General features: G+C 49.4%; 1 protein-coding gene across 2 annotated transcripts in view; it reads right to left on the bottom strand.

Moving 5' to 3' along the window:
• Positions 1 to 2,805: 2,805 nt before the first annotated feature.
• SLIT3 (slit guidance ligand 3) overlaps positions 2,806 to 18,343 on the bottom strand; it is a 499,607-nt gene continuing 484,069 nt past the window's right edge. For both annotated transcript variants that reach the window (XM_034066703.1, XM_034066702.1), the window contains exons 34-37: positions 11,620 to 11,774; positions 8,937 to 9,222; positions 6,866 to 7,074; positions 2,806 to 5,847 (exon numbers count right to left, since the gene is read on the bottom strand). In XM_034066703.1, coding sequence (XP_033922594.1) covers positions 5,609 to 5,847; positions 6,866 to 7,074; positions 8,937 to 9,222; positions 11,620 to 11,774 — 889 coding nt within the window. In that variant the 3' untranslated portion in view covers positions 2,806 to 5,608. The remainder of the gene's footprint in view (positions 5,848 to 6,865; positions 7,075 to 8,936; positions 9,223 to 11,619; positions 11,775 to 18,343) is intronic.

An 18,343-nucleotide genomic window follows, 5' to 3' on the forward strand; every position in this document is an offset into this window, starting at 1 on the left:
CTGTGTCTTCAGCTGTGTCTTTAAGGTTCTGATGAAATAGTTTCCAAGGATGAGGCTGGGGAATACCCCTGCACTGGACCAAAGCCTCTTGCTGTTTTTGAGGTGAAATCTGTACATAACTTCTGGCTTTTTCAGTTCTTGTAGGAATTCATGCACTACCCTAGAGCAGGATCTGGGGCTCAGCAAGGTGGTGGGGCAGGATGCAGGAGCAGGTTCACTGTGCAGGTGAGGCATGGCACAGGGGCTGCCCGGTTGAATGCTGTTGGCAGAGGATGACCTGGAAGGCTGGACCACCAAAAATGTAGTGGACTGGTTACCTGTGAGGCACAAATGCCATTGATCCCACAGGACTAATTTAACCCTCTTTCCTCACTGCCACACACCTGTGAGGTGGGATGTGTACTTTGCCTCCCCAGGTAAGACACAACGTTTGTAAAGGACTATTTTTAAGTTAAAGGAGCCATCCTTGTGCCATGGGGATGTGGTCAGGACAGAAGGGGAAGGTGGTTTCTTTCCCAGACTACCTTGAGCATCACTTTCCTTTGAAAGCACAGACTGGAAAGGAGAAGGTCAAGAGATCACATGGGAACAAGATGCAAAGCTAAGCAGTGACTTCTGTTCCTCCTGCTTGTGAGAATGCCCCTGTGCATGGTGGTGTAAGTCTGAGCTTCCTCATGCTACTAAGCGCTGCTTGCACTCTGTTTGTGCTCCATTACATGCCCCAGGAGTTCCTTGCTGCCTGCAGGGCTCTCTGGGCACTGGAGGTGCTCAGAGGAACAGCTGTGCTTTCTTCATAGACAAGAGGTATCATGGGCTTCAGGCATGTGCACCCAGCAGCTTGGAGCAGAGTCCCAACAGTGTGCATGTGAGCAAACAGCAGCAAGAGTAGGCTAAACATCAGACTCAGTTGTTATTCCATAACATCAGACTCAGTTATTATTCCATAACATCAGACTCAGTTGTTATTCCACAACATCAGACTCAGTTGTTATTCCATCTGGTGCTAGCATCAAAGTGATGGTGGTACCACCACCACCAGCCTGGTGATGATGCTGTGAGGGCAGTGTCCTGAGGCCACTGCAGAGCACAGGTACCAGCTGCCCCATGTCCCAGCACACAGAGCCATCGTGCTGCTGCAAAGGGACGGGACCAAGGGAATGCTGCACACTCTCAGTTCTCACACACACCCTCCTGGAACTCAGCAGCATCATCCTCCTGCTGCAGAGCTGCTGCCCCATTGACCTGATGCCATGTGGCAGCCTGGGGGCAACAGAGACCTCACAGGACCAACAGGGACAGTGCCAGGAAGTTGATGGCACAGGATCAATAAAATCTGAGAAAGTATCATTTAAAGCTGGTTAGAAGGTGGTTGTTGTCGGTGCCTTCCAACTGGATTCTGTTAAGTCCGTTCCATTCCGGTCCATTCCGTTCCATTCCGCCCCTCTCGCCGCCGAGCTGCGCGGGCCGGGCACTGCGGCGCCACCTGCTGGCAGGCCCGGCGCATCGCCGCGCCCTGCCGGAGCGCTTCGGGTGTGTGCGGGGGGCGTTGGTGGCGTTTGTCCGCCTGTAGTTGGTGTTCCAAACGCCCGTCACTGCGGGCGGGGACACAAACGACCACAACCACTGGGGTGGGGTGGGAGAGGAGCAGAGCAGCCTCTGCCTCAGCAGGGACCTGCCTGGGGACCCTGACCATCCCGGGCTGGCCACGCATCAATCCTGCCTGGCATCCGCAGGGATTACTGCAGAACAGCCTGGGTTTGACAGAGCTAAACTACAGCTGGCCCGCTGACTTGTGGGGCTGTGTTCTGTGAGCTGAACTGGAACTGGGAGCGAGCTCCTAAAAGAGGCCACAGAGGTCAGAAGCAACAGGGAATAACATAAACCCCACACCCAAACACCCGGCAAACAGCAACACCATCCAGGATACAAACAAATGAAGGGATACAGTTTTTCCATGTTGTTCACCTCAGACCAATGGCTAAACAGCAATACCTAGAGTCTTGCATGCAGGAGCACGAGCATTTCATCCTTAGGCTGTGGTTGCTTGCTTCCTTCCTGAGGAACCCATGCGCTGCAACACAAATAAATGTGCAAACCAGTTACTTCAGCCAGTACCGAGGCATTTCTGATCAATTCCCAGTAGCCTTTTCAGTGGGCTCAGCTGGGTGTACTTTAGGTGAAATGCTACCATCTGCTACAATTACATAGTCACCCTTCATAGGCTCAATGATGCTGATTGAGGTTGAGTGGTTTTGTTGGCTGAGTCCCATCACCAGCTTGGCACGGAATGGCAAAGGCAACTCTAAGGGTTGTAGTTTGAGGCATAGTTAGCAATATGTGAGTATGTCACAGGGGCATGGGTGAGGGAAGGATGTGGTGGGAGATCTGCTTTATTCTGTGCTGAGGCTGCAATGCAGGAAACAGAAGAGGTCTGTTCCATGGGGGTCACCAATAACAACCAGGCACAGAGGTATGGCAAGTTTGAACATCTGTGTGTCAGATCCCTCTCACCCACTGTGTGGCTGTGTCACTTCTGCTTCCTCAGCCATGGAGGAAAATGACCAGGTTCAAAAACTGTGTGGCTTAATTCATCTGTGCATGTAAGGCCCCTAAAAGACTGGGTTGTAATGCCCTGAAGTGTGTAACCACTGTTGATGCTGTTTAACCCCAGCCGTTCTCTGGTGGGTTTGTGCAAGAGGGGTGTGTGTAATGCCTGCACCGTCTCCCATGAGCTACCTCCTGTAGTCCGAAAGAGAGACTCAGCACCTTACATACACATAGAAATGACCTGCATCACAAGGGGTGTTACAATCTTCCATAACCCAACAATTTATTTAAACTTACATCACAAGGAGGATCTATTAATAGAATACATCAGTTCACACCAGTCTGCATTGCCATGTTTTAAGGGTAAGCATCTTTCTTCACTTTATATTAAAACTTTATAGAGGTAAAAACTACTGCATTGTACCCGCAGTTCTGGAAATCTAGTGTAACATCAGGCAGGTTACAGAGGAACTCTCAGAGCTGATTACACTTCAATTAACCTCACATTTTTGGCACATCTGAATGCTTTTTATTTTCTTCTTAACATAAAATAACTCTATAGCAAGTCAGAGAATCATTGACATAAAAGCATCACTATCCAATGGCAAGTGCTGCCTAAAAGCATACAAAAATTGCATCATTTGGTTACAAAATAGATACTCTTAGTTCTTTACCCCAAGGCTTAACATCCAAGTGCTGTGACAGAAAAGGGCCAGGACCAGGGCCAGCCTTGCTGAGCTGCTGCTGGTCCCTTTGCTGCAAGGCTTTGCTTCCCTAAATCCCAGAGTGATACATATACCCAAAGTGTTGTGAGCAGGAACAGGTCACTGATGGTAGTGCTGTGCCAGGCGTGTATTTGCACAAGTATCTGTGGTTGCCTTCAGTTTTTAACACCTGCATGTTGTGGGTTTGGGTGCTTTTTGTTGCACACCACAACCTCCAGCTGCTGTGAGCTTCTGATGGTCTATCCAAAGTAAAAAGCAGCCCTTGGTGCTTGCAGCCAGGGTTGTTTTCCCCTGGCTGTTGAGCTGTACTGTTCCGATGAGTTTGGCACATGAACTAGTGACTGGTTTATGTTTCACTGGTGGCAGGCTCCACATGCTGCTGTTTATTTAGTGAGGTGGCTATTCTGTTGGTTCTGTCCCTTCTGCTCATGTTGCTCTGGTAGAAACAAAGGAATAGGAGTGAATTGTTGCAGTTCAGGAGAGGCTGATGTAGCAGAAGCAGCACTTTGAGCTTTCTGGCTGCACGAGAGCTGGATGGTCACCTTTCTTTAAGGGAAATGAATGTTGATGGCTGTATTCTGTGCATCTTCCCAAAGCTCTGGTCAAACAAAGTCTCCTTTTTCTTGATTCAGCTTTCCTGCTCCTCCTCTGCTGAAGCCCCTTGTCTGAAATCCTGTCTGCTGAGGCCAGTGAGCATTCCCCAAAGGAGCTCAGGGCTGCTGGAATCCTCCTTGCCTACCTCTCCTACAGACACTGAAGAAAGGACCCAAATCCTTGCTGTGTTACGGAAAGAAAGTACACTGATAGTGGACCAATTGTTAATGTGATGTTTGAAACGTACAGTAGAGAAACACCAGGTATCCATGGTACTCTTCACACGTAACTTACTGACCCTGAAAGGTGGCCCTGACAAAACCCTCCAAAACCCAAACTCACTCACAAAGTCAGGTTTTGCCTCTCATCCATGGTGAGAATTCAGCCCTGCACTGATTTCATTTCCTGTTCAGCAGTGGCTCTGAGCACAGCCAAAGCTGGTGGGAGTCCTTTGGAAGATACCAGTGCAGGGCACGGAGCAGTGCAGATGGAGGAGCTTCGGCTGAACCAGAGGCAAGAACAGGGTTGGATGGAGCTGTGACACCTCTCCTTGTGCAGAGAAGAGAGTGATGCTGCGGTGGACAAAGCCAGCTCAATACCTTCACCCGGGTATAGTGCAACTTCTGCTCATGTAAAGCGCAGTGGGAAGTAGCCAACTGCTTGGTATGGAGCGTGGATGAAGAGGCAGCTACAGCCCAGCTTCCAGAGCAGGAAGGGCTGTTCTGCTGCGGGTGTTAACCTTCTGGCACCAGCAGAATGTTCATGCTCTTTACAACCTCTGCAAGTTAAAGTGTCGAGGCGCAACAAACTATGTAGCAGTGCATTCCTTATAGTTCATATACAAAAAAGGGCTCAAGGCTGGGAGCAAGAAGGCACAAACTTGGGAAATAACATAGCTGAGGAGTTTACACAACAGTACTATGTCATTTATTAGGCATTACTTAGCACTTAGTTCACATTTTGCCCCCAAATTTCCCAAAGCAACACATATTCCCCACTTCCTTTCCCTTCGTCCCCTTCTTTTGGATAAAGCTGCCTGTGCTCTATAGATACAGTTGCTGCAGAATATAATGTGAACACAGATAAATACAACATACACAGCAAAAAATGTAGGAGAGTATTACAATAGTCAAATAATGTTGTTAGCCTCAAGCTGCGGTAGTGCCTATAGGGAACCAGTTCAAGACGAGCAAGTGGAGCCACTGTACAGGAGCGAATGGCGTCAGCAGTGTCAGGCAGAGCGAGGGACTGAGGGGAGGCTTCCTCAGGGAGCCTGGGCAGGATGGATGGATGTCGGGAATGACGGGATCTCCTGGGACACCCACCCAGTGCCTCGGAGGCTCCTCCAGCCCGGATCAGTCCTGTGGCCGGTCCTTGGGACACCTTTCCATCGGGTCACTGTGCGCACACCTGCAGTCACCCCACATGTCTCCTTTAGGCCAGGTTTGCTTTAGAATCTTTTTTTTTTAACTTTTAACTTTTGATTTTTTTTTCTTACAACTGTTAAAAAAGTTTCATGGTAAAAATAGCTCACTATATGATACATATACCCAAAGTGGTGCGATACTTTATATAATAAAAGATGAAAATAGTCACTTTCCATAATAAAAATAAGTTCTATTTTTTGCTTATTTTACAATATACTTAATAATTCTTTTCTTCTTCTTCACTCTGAAAGTAAATAGGTCCCATTTTGATAGCGCTTCTGAGTCGATTAAAGTGGCAAGAGACCGGAGAACGGCTTACAAGCACTTGGAGCAGCCGCATTCCACATGTCTCTCCAGTTCCTCCGTGAAGGTGGAGCCATCCATGCACTGGAAGAAGTATTTCCTCCGCTTGCTGCGGAGGGGCACACAGCACTGCCCATTGCCGCAGGAGCCGCGGCACTCCAGGCGCGGCACTTTGGAGGCAGTGGCACACGACGTGTAGCCCTGCTGCTTACGGACGACTTCCCGGATGATGTCTCCTTGGCAGAGGTTCTCTATAAGGCAATGGAGATGGGAAGGGAACAACATGTGGTAAGTATTGCATCAGGTATTCCCCAACCACCAGCCAGCAGCCCTGCACTTGTAATGGTGTTCAAGGCATGAGAAGGACCTTCATCATTTACTGCTTCGGACCTGCCATTGAACCCAAGCTGGTGTTACACAAATGTGCAATATCCGGCACAAGGCAGAGGCCTGCTTGCCTGGATCAGCACTTGTGGAAGTGCTTTGATGAATGCTGAGTGTTGAATCCTGCAACACTCCTGCAAAAGATAGATTAGTTTGACTATGCCTCTTCTCGGGCTCACGGGTCAGCCTGCTCCACATGGCATTAGCAATGTGAGATACCCAACAATGTCTGTGCAGCTGCCAGATACATTCTGGTGGGGCTGTGTCTGTGTGTAATTTGGGAAGTTTGTGGTTCATTCACAGGAAGGGCACAGCTGGAATCAAACTAATAGAAGCCAGCTCCTTCCTTCTGTACATGAACACAGAAAGGCAGAAGGGATGAAGCCAGCACTCCCTGAGCTCCCAGTGAGCTTTCCCAGGTCAGGGCAGCAGAGCTGGGCCCTCAGCCCAGCTGGAAAGCCCAGCATGATCTGTGGGATTCCCCAGGAAACAAGGGGGAGCAAGCTGGGAACCTTTCCTGCCACCTCTGATGAGTAGTACCTCCCTGGTGTTCAGGCTGAGACCTTTCCCAGCACTGCAATTAACCAGTCCCTGCTGGCTGAGAGTAAACCTTGCAACAACCTCTCCTTCAAATATCCCACCAGGATCTAGGAGCAGCAAGCTGTGAGGATTTGGGACACAGAGAATGAGACTCTTCCCTACCCATGTCACCCTTTCCATACATTTGGATAGCAGCTTGCTAGCTATTGTGTGGGTCTTTCCTCCTCCCTCTATTGCCCTGCAGAGGCTGACTTAGCTTCATCTTCCACTATTTGCCATTTACCCTCAATACAAGTCACATGGATGAGAGGCAAAGCCAAAGGTGTGACCCAGAGCCATACATACCTCTGTCGCAGTGCTCCCCGCTGTAGTTGGGATCACACTCGCAGTAGGGCTCCCCATGCTCTGACACTTTACACTGTCCATGGTTGCATTTCAGAGTCCTGCAGGGATTTGAGGAATTGTTCTTCTTGTCACAGTACATGCCTGTGTAGCCCTCCATGCACTTACACGTGTAAGCAACATTGGCCACCATGCACTTACCGTGCAGACACCTGGAGAAAGAGAAGCATTTAGAGCTGGACTGTGTTAGATGTGGCAGCTCCTGTTCTCTTTGGAAACCATCCGGCTGCTCCGTGAGCATGGACCAACGCTTGGCACCCCTGTGAGACAGCTCACATCTACAGCACCACACAAGGAGCTAAGTGCTGACAATCAAGCTGTATGCCCAGGCTTCCTTAGCGGAATTGCTCTACAAATACTATCAGGTGATGAAAAACAGTGTGATAAATGAAGGTGACTGTGGAAAAGCCATGTGCAGGCTTCCTGATGGGCAGCTGTAGCTGGAGGGTTCCCTGGCTCAGTGGTTTGCAGGGAGCTCTGGTGTTCCTAAGGAATGCCACAGGGAGGGTGTTGGTCCTCAGCAGGTTCTGACACCAACCCTGCTTCAGGGACAGGGACAGACCTGAAATGGACTGAGGACAGGGAAAAAGGCAACACTGCCCAGCCAGGGAGAAACTGCTCAGGGCTTGTAAACCTTTGCTGTATCAGGCCCTACTTGACGTGAACCTATGTCTTCCTCTCATTTCGTGTTGTTTTCTTTCTGGTACTTTAGAATTGTTCCCTGCTTATGTTGAATCCCTGTACATTTCACTTTTAAGCTTTGAACTAAAAAGCACGAATAACAAAAGCGGTTTCAGACAGGTCAAGACATGCAAAGTAATAAAGGCAGTCACTATTTATATAAAGCAGGATTTTCTGCCTCTCTAAACAAAGGTGTCCTTGTGTAGTAACTTGTGTTACCATCAGCTAGTCAGTCACCTTTCTGAGTGCTGGAGCAGACAGTGCGGATGGGCACCACATTGGCCTCCACACAAAGGGCTTAGCTTTAAGGAGGCAACTCCAAAAGTGATGTAATGAAAGGTGGAACAGTATGTGCGCATTAACAATATGCACAGCTACTTTTCCTTGAGAGAACCAATCTCTCATCACATAAACATCTGGAACTCCTTTATTTTTCTCTGTCCAACCAAAACAGCTTCGTGTTGATGTTGGAAATTCAAGGAGACATTTGGGTCTCTGAGTGTTTCTTCACTTGTGTCTTCATATTTGGTCTGTAAACTGTCAGGTGCTTCTCAACACCTTCCAGGGTTCTGTACTTTGCACAACTACACCCAGAAGCAATTTAACGCTGCCAAGTTAAATTTCTGCCATGAAGAGGGTGATTATTCATGGTGTCAATTTACCTGTCAAAAGTAGGTGCTTGTGAAAAGCTCCTTCCACCAATAGTGCAACCAAAGAAGCTTCTAAAACAAAAGTACTTCCATCTGCTTCTGGAGCTGCCCACTGCTCTGTGTCAGAGTATTTCCTCCCGTGCTTGCCATAAGTAAGCTATTTACCTAGTGTTTCTGATGGATGTGGTTACTGAGCCTTTGAACTGTGAATGCTTTACACTCCTGCTCCCTTTGCATACAACCCCACACTATCCTTTAAACGTGCATTTTAAAGGGGTGTTTCAGAATGCAGTATTTAGAATTGTTCACATTGGAGCCAATGACAGTGTTTAGGCCCAGTGAGCATACCCCTAAAGCATGACACTCCACCTCACAGCAGCTGAGCACCTCAGAGCTGAGCCATGCCAACCAACAGGAGACTGTGTATTTGCCTGTGGGGTTCCAGCTGAGGGCATGCCTGCAGTATTAGCACCTGAGCTCCTCTAGGACATCTGCTCATCTGCAGAACAGGCAGCATCAGAACAAGAAGTGGAAGCTGAGAGTTGCCACAGGGGCTGACTCACAACTTCATGTGTGAACCCAGCACCTCCAAGAATAACCAGATGTGGGTTTGTCAGATGAAATGTAAAATACACATTAATTGTACAGCATCTGCCCTCCCAGCAGCGTTAGTTTGAGCTTACTTGTGGTTAAGACAGGGGTCTCCAGTCTCCTGGTCACACAGGGGACCCGTCCAGCCTGGGTGACACTCACAGACCACACTGGCTTTCTCCAGAGACCGGCAGATGCCGTGCTTGCAGATGTTGCAGGACTTGCATCCAGGAAGGACTCCTAGGGACTGCTGGGGTAAGTCCTTGAAATCCTGCAGCTCGTTGTTGATGCGGACATCATGGATACAGCCATGGAAACCGTTGGGTGTCTTATCTGCACCCTGGCGCAGCGATGACAAGCCAGAGGAGGTGGGGATGCCTTCAGAGAGAGACACAAAGTGAAGGTTTACTCACAGTTACAAGGGTAGTACAGAGATTGTAATTGCTAACTTTTGTCACGGGATCTTTAAAGAACTAATTTGCACAGGACCTCTGTAAGGTAACAAAGACTCAATGTCCTAATTTTGCTTAACAGAAAGAAACAAAGGATACAGCATCACACATCATGGCATTGAGACAGGGAGTGGAAAGAGTCCACCCCATCGAAACCAGCGCAGGAGAACTCTGGAGACAGGAAACAGCTTTAAGAGGACAGGCCAAGCCTTTGTCACAAGTGCCCTCCATCCTGCTTCAGCGCTTGAAAGAGTTCCCATGCTGAGGCGGCCATCAGGTTCTTTAGGATGTTGTCCCCTCCCCACTGACATCCCCTTAGGCTGCACTAGCATAAAATCCCAGACTGGTTTGGGTTGGAAAGGGCCTTAAGATCACCCATTCCCAGCCCCTGCCATGGGCAGGGATGCCTCACAACACAGTCCCTGATGAAGAGTTCCTCTTCACATCCTTGTAGCCCCCTTCAGACACTGGAAGCTGCTCTGAGGTCTCCACGCAGCCTTCTCTTCTCCAGGCTGAACAGCCCCAACTTTCTCAGCCTGTCTCCATACAGGTGATGTTCCAGCTCCTCATCACCCTTGTGGCATCCTCCAGGTTTTCTCCAACAGTTCCATGTCCTTCTTATGCTGAGGACACCAAGAATTTGCTATCCATAAGTGACTCCACTGTTAAAGGTGGTCTTAAAACAAGCCAGAATCTTTGTTTAACTGTGTGATACGAGGAAAGTTGCTAAACTAGGTGATACAGTTGGAGATGGACCAAGCTGGGGGCACATGAAGGCTCAGGTGTCTTGAAGGTGAGTGCATGCTGGGAATAACTGCTCTGGGGCAGTGCAGTTACTTTAATGGACCAGTCTGCAGTGGGAGGGCAGCTGCTGTCTCTGGGTATGCTGCACACAGACCAGTGGCGCATGCAGCACAGCGAGGGTTTAGAAAGAAGCAAGAAGGATTTCAATGGGCAACCAAAGAAGTCTCCACCGAGCCCTTCTGACACCCAACAACCCTTCACTTCAGGCCTCAGGTTCGTTCTATGAATGCATTCTTGTAAGGACCTTTTGAGTATCAGTATTGATCCACAGAGCTCATCCATTAACAAAACTCTTCCACATGGTTACTTCCCAAGGTCCCTGTGGCTCAATTGCTGTTGGTCTCTTTTATGCTATGCTAAAAAGAGAAATTGTGATGGCCCCATCAGCAAATCACCTTTGATGCATAATGCTCTTTAGCAGCCTACAACATTCTCAGTATGAGCCCATTGTCAAGGTTCAGCTCTGTACGAAGCAAGATAAGCCACAGTTCTGATTTACAAGGGCAATATTCAGGGTTCTGTTATGAAAGGGGAATTATTTACAAAAGGCTTGACCAGCACCAAGTGAGGTTTATAAGAGTTTCTACTGTTGGCTTCAATGAACTTGTTGGAAAAAGCCCAAAGACTTTCTGAGTCTATAATTGTTCTGCTGACTGTTGCATTTAGAATTGGCTGACTGAAAGTTCAAGAACTCCATGTCACTGAAAGGGACAGATATCAACATTCAGTCCAGAACAGAGCTGCAGAAGGGGGTGGCTGATGCAGACAAGCCAACTGGGCAGAGCACAGCCTTCACTCTGTCTCTCATATTCACACACCTCATCAGTGGGATACTCATTATTCTGGGCATCTGTTCCCCATCCCACTTAGCCTCTCTTTCCCCCCACATTCAGTACTGAACGTGAACAAACTTCTTAACTGAAGTTGGGTCAGTCCTATGATCTTTCTAATACTGGAGCTCTGGCTTCAGTTTCCAATGAGATAACTACAAGCCAAGTTCTTAGTTAGCTTGCACTTGTGTGTATTAATTATATGGTCTGGAGTTTTTAATCCCATCCCTCCCCCCTTTTTTATCCTGTATAAAATGCCCAGCAGCAATACCACTCATTTATGGTATATATAAACCTACTGACTATTAAACTGCTTTTTGTGCTGTATCTGTTTGTGATACTTTCATTGTATTCTTCAACTACCACAGTTGAAAAACTTTAGAGATGTTCTAAAAACACCTGAAAACTTCAGAGATGACAAACTGTTGTCACCATGGCCCAGGAACCACCTGTGTGGAAGTCAACTTCCCTGCCCTGCAGTGAGAGCTTGTGTTGCTGTGTGCTGGGGCACCCATGGACTGTGGAGCTCGAAGCAGAGCATGTGGATTCCAGGCTCCTGTTCAGAGCAGCAGCCTCTGGCAGAGAGAACAGCAACATGCTGGTTTCTCCCCACCTGGAGAGTCCCCTCCATAGGCTGAAAGATGATTTGCTTCTGTTACAACCTCAAGGTCCAGAGCAAGTCACTGTACCTCCAATGTAGAGTGGTGTGTTGAGGCTGACTGCAGACTGCTTCTGGAGTTTTCCCAGACTCTTGGGAGTCCCCTTGTCCACCACCAGGTTCAGAGTCTGGTTCAGCATCATCAGCTCCACACTATGAAACTGTCCATCGTTTACTGTTTCCACGCTGAAAGTAAGAAGAAAAAGAGAATTAGATGATGTTAATAATGAACAGCCTCTGCCCCTGTGCTGTCCTGTGTCCTGCTACTACACCTTGCAAGGCACAACTCCCATTCCATGCTCCTTCACAGTCACTGTGTTGTCAAGGTTTCCTCCAGTGTGAGCCTCCAAATCTAAACACCACTGATGCAGGCATAAACACCACCGTGCAGGCAGTACCTCCATATACACAACACTCGACAGCAACCAGGAGAGCAGCTACTGCAGTTGTGCTTCCCAGGGCAGGAACACCAGTACATAGCTACAGGATACCTTGGCTTTGGTGACAAAATGACTGACGATGGCCTGTTGTGTGCTCTCAGGCACAGTCTGCCACCCTCTGCCACACTGCCCGTGTTGGCTGTATCACTGAAATGAGTTCCCCCTGCATGTTTTACATTTCCCAGGGCAGGGGAGCTGCAGCTTGGGCAGGAGACTGTGGGAGCCACCAAAGCCAGCATCTCCTGGAGTATCTTGTAAGCACATGCTGAGGTGTAAGGAGGGGCTGAGCTTCCTAGGGCCAGAGAACGAATTCAGGAGGTTTTGGCTTACAAATGGCTGGGGTACTTTGATCAACAACAGACTGCTGGAGAGGGACTGTAGTAACAGGACAAGGGGTGATGGGTTCAGACGGAAACAGGAGAAATTCAGGTTAAATATAAGGTAGAAGTTCTTTATTGTGAGGGTGCTGAGGTACCCTGCATTTACTCCTCAGGTGTTTGTAACACTGGTTTTCCAATGCATGGAGCCAGCGGTGAGTCAGATAACTCAGCAGCTCTTTGTCAGTCTGCACCACATACAGTGTTCACCTTCACCCTCAGCTCAGTCTTCCAGAAACCAAAAGGTGCAGTGCTACAGTTCAGTTTGCATCACACCATCATGTTTTTATTCTCAGGGCAGCTACAGCTCTCCAGCCTTTATGCTGCCTGTGGAAATGCTCTAAACCAACCTGATACCTTCCTGCACTGCTAAAAGCAGGGAGGGACAAGGGTGGGATTACCTGCTCTTGAGCAAGGAGGGGTTCATATTAGGCTGGCAGTTATAATGTGATGGGACTTGTCCACTGCTGTAATTGAATAGTGCAGCCTCTGCTCCAGGCACATGCAAACACCAGTGCATAATGAGGATCTAATAGCAGTAGCAGTTACAGCTGGAATTAGCCTGTGGGCTATGTAAACTGCCCACACACACAGTGCTGCCAACACACCTTCAGCCTGGCCTGTGAGCACCCTCTGCCAAATGCCTCCCAGCAGCTGGGTGGTGGTTCTGTAACACATGAGTAGAGACAGAAAGCACCAAATGTGGGATTTAGGCATCCCGAGATCCTGCTTAACCAACAATATGGATTTGGGATCACTACACAAGTGGTAAATACCATATTAAAATGCAAAAGGTTTGTATTAAGAATGGGTTTCTGTTTATTCCAATGGCCCGTAAGCTCAGCATCCTCTCAGTAAGCTGCAAAGTCACAGGTCAGGTTCTGTTGGGGTGTTCTGTAAAGCTCCAGCATAGATGCTTCAGCTCTTAAGGAGTCACTCATCTCTAGGGATGAAACCACCTTTAAGATGTGCCCACCTCTTAACCTAGATAATACGCTGCCCCTTCTGTAGTGCCCAGCATGTGAATAGGCCCTCACCTTCAGAAACAAATGACATGACATGGAATTTACTGGAGTTCAGTTGTTTCTGGAAGAAGTCTCATTTTCCCAGTGTTTTTCAGTAGACCTGACACAACCAATTATACATGAGCAATGTCAGGCAGTGAGGCAGCTCCGCACTCAGTTCTCAGGGTGTGCTTGTCTAAGAGTGCTCTGCTGTTCTGGATCTGAGCTAACAGTGTTGCTGTCCCTACAGGTTTTGGGACAGATCATGAGCACAACTGCCTTTAAAGGTTGACATTAAGACAGCACAAGCTATAAACTGACAGCAATGTGTGAGCACCTTCACTGTGCGGCTTCACATAACCCCAGGCTAGCTCTGTCACAGAGGGGGAAAGGACTGACCCATTGCCCAGGGTGACACAGCGCCTGTCACCACCGCATGCTGTGGAGTCCACACCTCCTGCAGAATGCTTGACAACTCAAATGAGTTTGGGAACAGCCAGTCCAGACATTCTGTTTGGATATTCCTGAACCCTGGTGAAGTATCTGCTGTGTTACATGGAACAGCTGTGTGAGAGCAGCACGCTGACGGCTGATTCCTGTGTGCTCCCTGCATATCCAGCGCTATGTTGCAATGCTGAATTCATAGGAGTGAAGTACTTCCAGCTGAAAGGTGTGAGATAAGTGGAAAAGTCTATTGGTGACTGCTGGTCTGTGCAGAAACACCAGTGGAAGGATGGAGCACAGCCAAACCCCAGCAGTGTGTGAGCTGAGCACTGCAGAGGGGGATGGATGTGTGCAACACGGAGCCCTTCCTGCTGGGATGGAGAGCTGAAGCTCACACACAAACCTCCATCACTATCTGCAGAGGGCCAAGCTGTGACCATGTGTCAAAAGACAACACTATCACATCTGGCAGCGCTGGCTCTTCCCAAGGCCAGGATTTCACTGGTGTTAATCTCCCACTCCTCCACAGCATGTGTGTTTCCCAGATTACGCCTTGACCAACAGGCAAACACAAGTGTGTCCCGATGGCAGCAGCCACCCCACATGAGGCCCCAGCCTGTCACCATCCCCACGGCACAGACTGTGCTGGGAAGGAGCAGGTACACATGCAGGAGTGTTAGTTCTGACTGTTGTAACTCGGAGTTGTAACAGTCTGTGCCTGGTCTCAGAAACAAAGCCATTTACAGCTATCACCCACACTGCAGGTTTGTAAAGCAGATAAATCCAAGCAGGCAAAGCACTCATTTGCTTTCCAAGACAATAGAAAAGCTGAATGTGGACAGCCAGGATGGCAGAGACTCCCCAGTCAGGAGACGCTTGTGTCACAGCACTTCCAGCTGTTGCTGACAGAAAGACACTCAGATACCGTCGGATCTTGACAGAGAAGGAGACAACACTGGGGGAGGAACCAGTGCTGAGAGAGATGCTCCATGAACTCTCCTTGGAGCCTCCTCTGCAGCCAGGCCTTTAGGAGCCTCGGCAATCGTCTGAGACAGTTGGAGACAGTGGCTTGGCTGGAGATGAAGGGAGGAAAGCCACAGACGCTGAGCAGTGCATCACCAGGCAGCTCGCAGCACAAACTGCTGTGCTAGGCTGGATTTCCAGGGGCCTCTTCCTGACCCAGCTCTCTGCAAGGGGTTTGCTGAAGTCCTGATTGAACTGTTGTCGGGGATCTGGTGGTGTCACGGAGCCCTTCCTCCTGCTACACCCTGTGGTGTGTGAATACCTGCCTTCGAGGAGAGGATTTCACGTGTCCATCAGCAACCTGTGCATGGTGCCAGAGGCTGTGGGGTGACCTGATGGGCTGTGACTCAATAGGTTGTGACTGATGAGCTGTGACCTGATGGGTTGTGACCCCATGCTCTGTGACCCGATGGGTTGTAACCCGATGAGCTGTGACCCTATGCGCTGTGGCCCGATGCCCTGTGACCCGATGGGTTGTAACCCGATGAGTTGTGATCTGAAGCTTTGTGACCCGATGAGCTGTGACCCGGTGGGCTGTGACCCGACGAGTTGTGACCCGATGGGCTGTTACCCGATGGGTTGTAACCCGATGAGTTGTGACCCGATGCTCTGTGACCCAATGGGCTGTTACCCGATGGGTTGTAACCCGATGAGTTGTGATCCGATGCTCTGTGACCCGATGGGCTGTGACCCGATGAGCTGTGACTTGATGCACTGTGACCCGATGGGCTGTGACCCGATGAGTTGTGATCCGAAGCTTTGTGACCCGATGGGCTGTTACCCGTTGGGCTGTGACCCGATGTGCTGTAACCCGATGAGTTGTGACCCGATGGTCTGTGACCCGGTGGGCTGTGATCCGAAGCTTTGTGACCCCCTGAGCTGTGACCGGTCGCCCCGCGGAGCTCCGCCGAGGGCCGCAGCGCAGCGGGCGGGCAGCAGGGGGCGGTGCAGCACCGCGGACGGGGCGGACCGGGCTCGCTGCTCACCGGTTACCGCAGCACCGCGGACGGGGCGGACCCGGGCTCGCTGCTCACCGGTTACCGCAGCACCCACGTCCCCTCCTGCCTCACGGGGCAGTCTGAAGGCAAAGCCAGGGAGAGGGCAAGGGGCTGGGGGGAGAAGAGGCTCTGCTCAGGGCACTGACAACCACGTCCTGGCCCTGGAGAGAGCTCCAAGCTGTTAAAAAGGGAGAAACAGAGGCACTTCAGGCAGCTCTCAACTGCAGTGTTTTGTGCCACCACCTCTGGATAGTGTAGAGTTGACAGTACAGACTTGTGGAGGAAAAGGGAGGAATGATGGTTGAAGTGTAAGCAAGGACTTCCAGGAATTTCATCATTAAACTTGCTAACAAACCCTGTGCTGAAAGGAATCAAAAGACCAGTTTTGTATTTATATAGTTCATGAAGGGCACATATATAGGCCCCAAAGCTGCCCAGGAGCAGGCTGGTGGGGACCCAGTGTGCCAGGCACGGTCCCGACAGCACCTCCAGTGGCCAGCCTGGTGCTGGGGAAGCGCTGCCGCTCCGCTCCCTGCCAGGTCTGGTCCCCGACGGCCTGTGTCTGATGGGAAGGGATGAGCACGGCAGCTCCGGTCCCAAACGGCCCCTGGCAGCAGCACCCTCCCCCTGCTGAAATGAATGGGGAGGGATGTGTGTTCAACACAAAACCCCCGACAGTGTAAGAAAGAGCTGAATCCCGCTCTCATTTTTGATCTATTTCACTTCTGTTTTCTCCCCCCTGTACTCCAGCCCCAAGCACACACAGACGTTATCAACGCTGACTCCCTGGGCCCCAATACCCATGAGGGATTTCGAGCTGAGCCACTATAAATACACTAGTGAACAGAAATGCATTAAAGGCTTAAAGCTTCCAATTTGAACTTGTAAAAAGCAGGTTTTGGGGTTATTTTGTTTCACTGACAGACACTTCCAGTGCAGACAGCAGAGAACAGCAAGGCAGGAAGTGAAAAACAGAGATAGCTTTAAGTACCACAGCAAACCATGTCACTGGGGAAACATAACTATTAGTTATGCAAATGAGGACATCAGTTCATTAGCTACAGTCTCCAGATTTTCCTGACCTCCCTCTTAATGGGGACATGCCTTATCTGAAGCACAAAACAAAGCAAAGCAAGTGACTGGGCAGTGAAGGCCAAGGGGAACACTGAACTTAGCTGACCTGTGCAAGCATCTGCAGTAGAAGGGAAGGAGCAAAAACACATGTCCAAAGGAGCTCAAGGAGCTTGAAACATGTGGGAAGAGCAGGCACTGGAGAAGTACCTGAATCCAGGAACACAGGGTGAGAGCTGCAGGGAACCACATGAAGATGCCAGCAATGTGAGACACTCACACTGTGCCAGGCTGGCTTCGGGTATCAGCACTGATGGGTCTTCACCTTTCCAAGCTACAGTTAACTCCTGCCCTTAGTTCCAGTTATAATCAGTCCTTGGCCTAAAACAGATTTAATTTCTCCATGGCAACAAAGGCAAGATCGTAACTGGAGTAGTGTTTGTGCTACCTCTCCAGTAACACATCACTTAAAGCACTGTCATCTTCAGAACCCAAAGGAAAAACACATTGAGAACAAAAGCATGAAAATGCTAATGAAGCACAAGGAGCAGGAACTAGGAGGTGAAGGAGACACTGAAGCACTTGAGTTCACTTTCAGCTTAAAATACATTCTCTTTTGTTGTGTTCAGTCCTGCTTTATGTGACTTGAGCACTAGGTCTCCTAGGCTGAGATGTTTTTCCTTGATACCTCCATTTTCATTTGCTGGGTTTTAAACCTCTTCTCCTCCTTACAACTCTAGACCACCCAAATAAACCACCTTTCTCTTCCTGGTGTTTACAGCCTTTAACCACTGGCAGCTGATTACCATATCTCCCTTAATGATCGTTTGGCCAGGCCAATGCATATCTAATTTCCAGCCATAATTCAGTTCCTGCAGCACCCCTGCCAACAGTCAAAGTGATTGTATTACAGACCTTCTAAGGGAAAAGCAGGACCACTTTTATACCCCTGCACCATGCAGTTAACACACTCCTGAGCCCTTTCAATGGGTTATTCAGGAAAGGGTCAGATTCATGGCCAGGGCAAACACTCCTTGTTCACAGGGAACTCTCACATGGGAAGATGTCTGACATCTCTCTCCAACCCCACTGCTGGGAGCTGATGCTGTGCTGCTCTCCTGCAGCATCACTGTGCCTCTGCAGAGCTGAATGCTTCATTCTAATGAGAATATGTTAAATGCAAGTGTAATAGTAGTAAGAATAGCTCCAGAGAGCTCCTCAAGCTCAAGGCCTCTCCTGAATGACGGATCACAACATTCCTGCCTTTCCATCTTACTCCACCAGAACAAGTTCACACATCACAGCACACAGCACACTGCGGTGCAATGAGCACGTCTGTGCCTGCACCGTAACATGCACCATATAAAATAACAACCCCACTGAGTACAGAGTGTAACA

This window comes from Melopsittacus undulatus, chromosome 10 (genome assembly GCF_012275295.1).
Source record: "Melopsittacus undulatus isolate bMelUnd1 chromosome 10, bMelUnd1.mat.Z, whole genome shotgun sequence".
In the NCBI taxonomy this organism is placed as follows: Eukaryota; Metazoa; Chordata; class Aves; order Psittaciformes; family Psittaculidae; genus Melopsittacus; species Melopsittacus undulatus.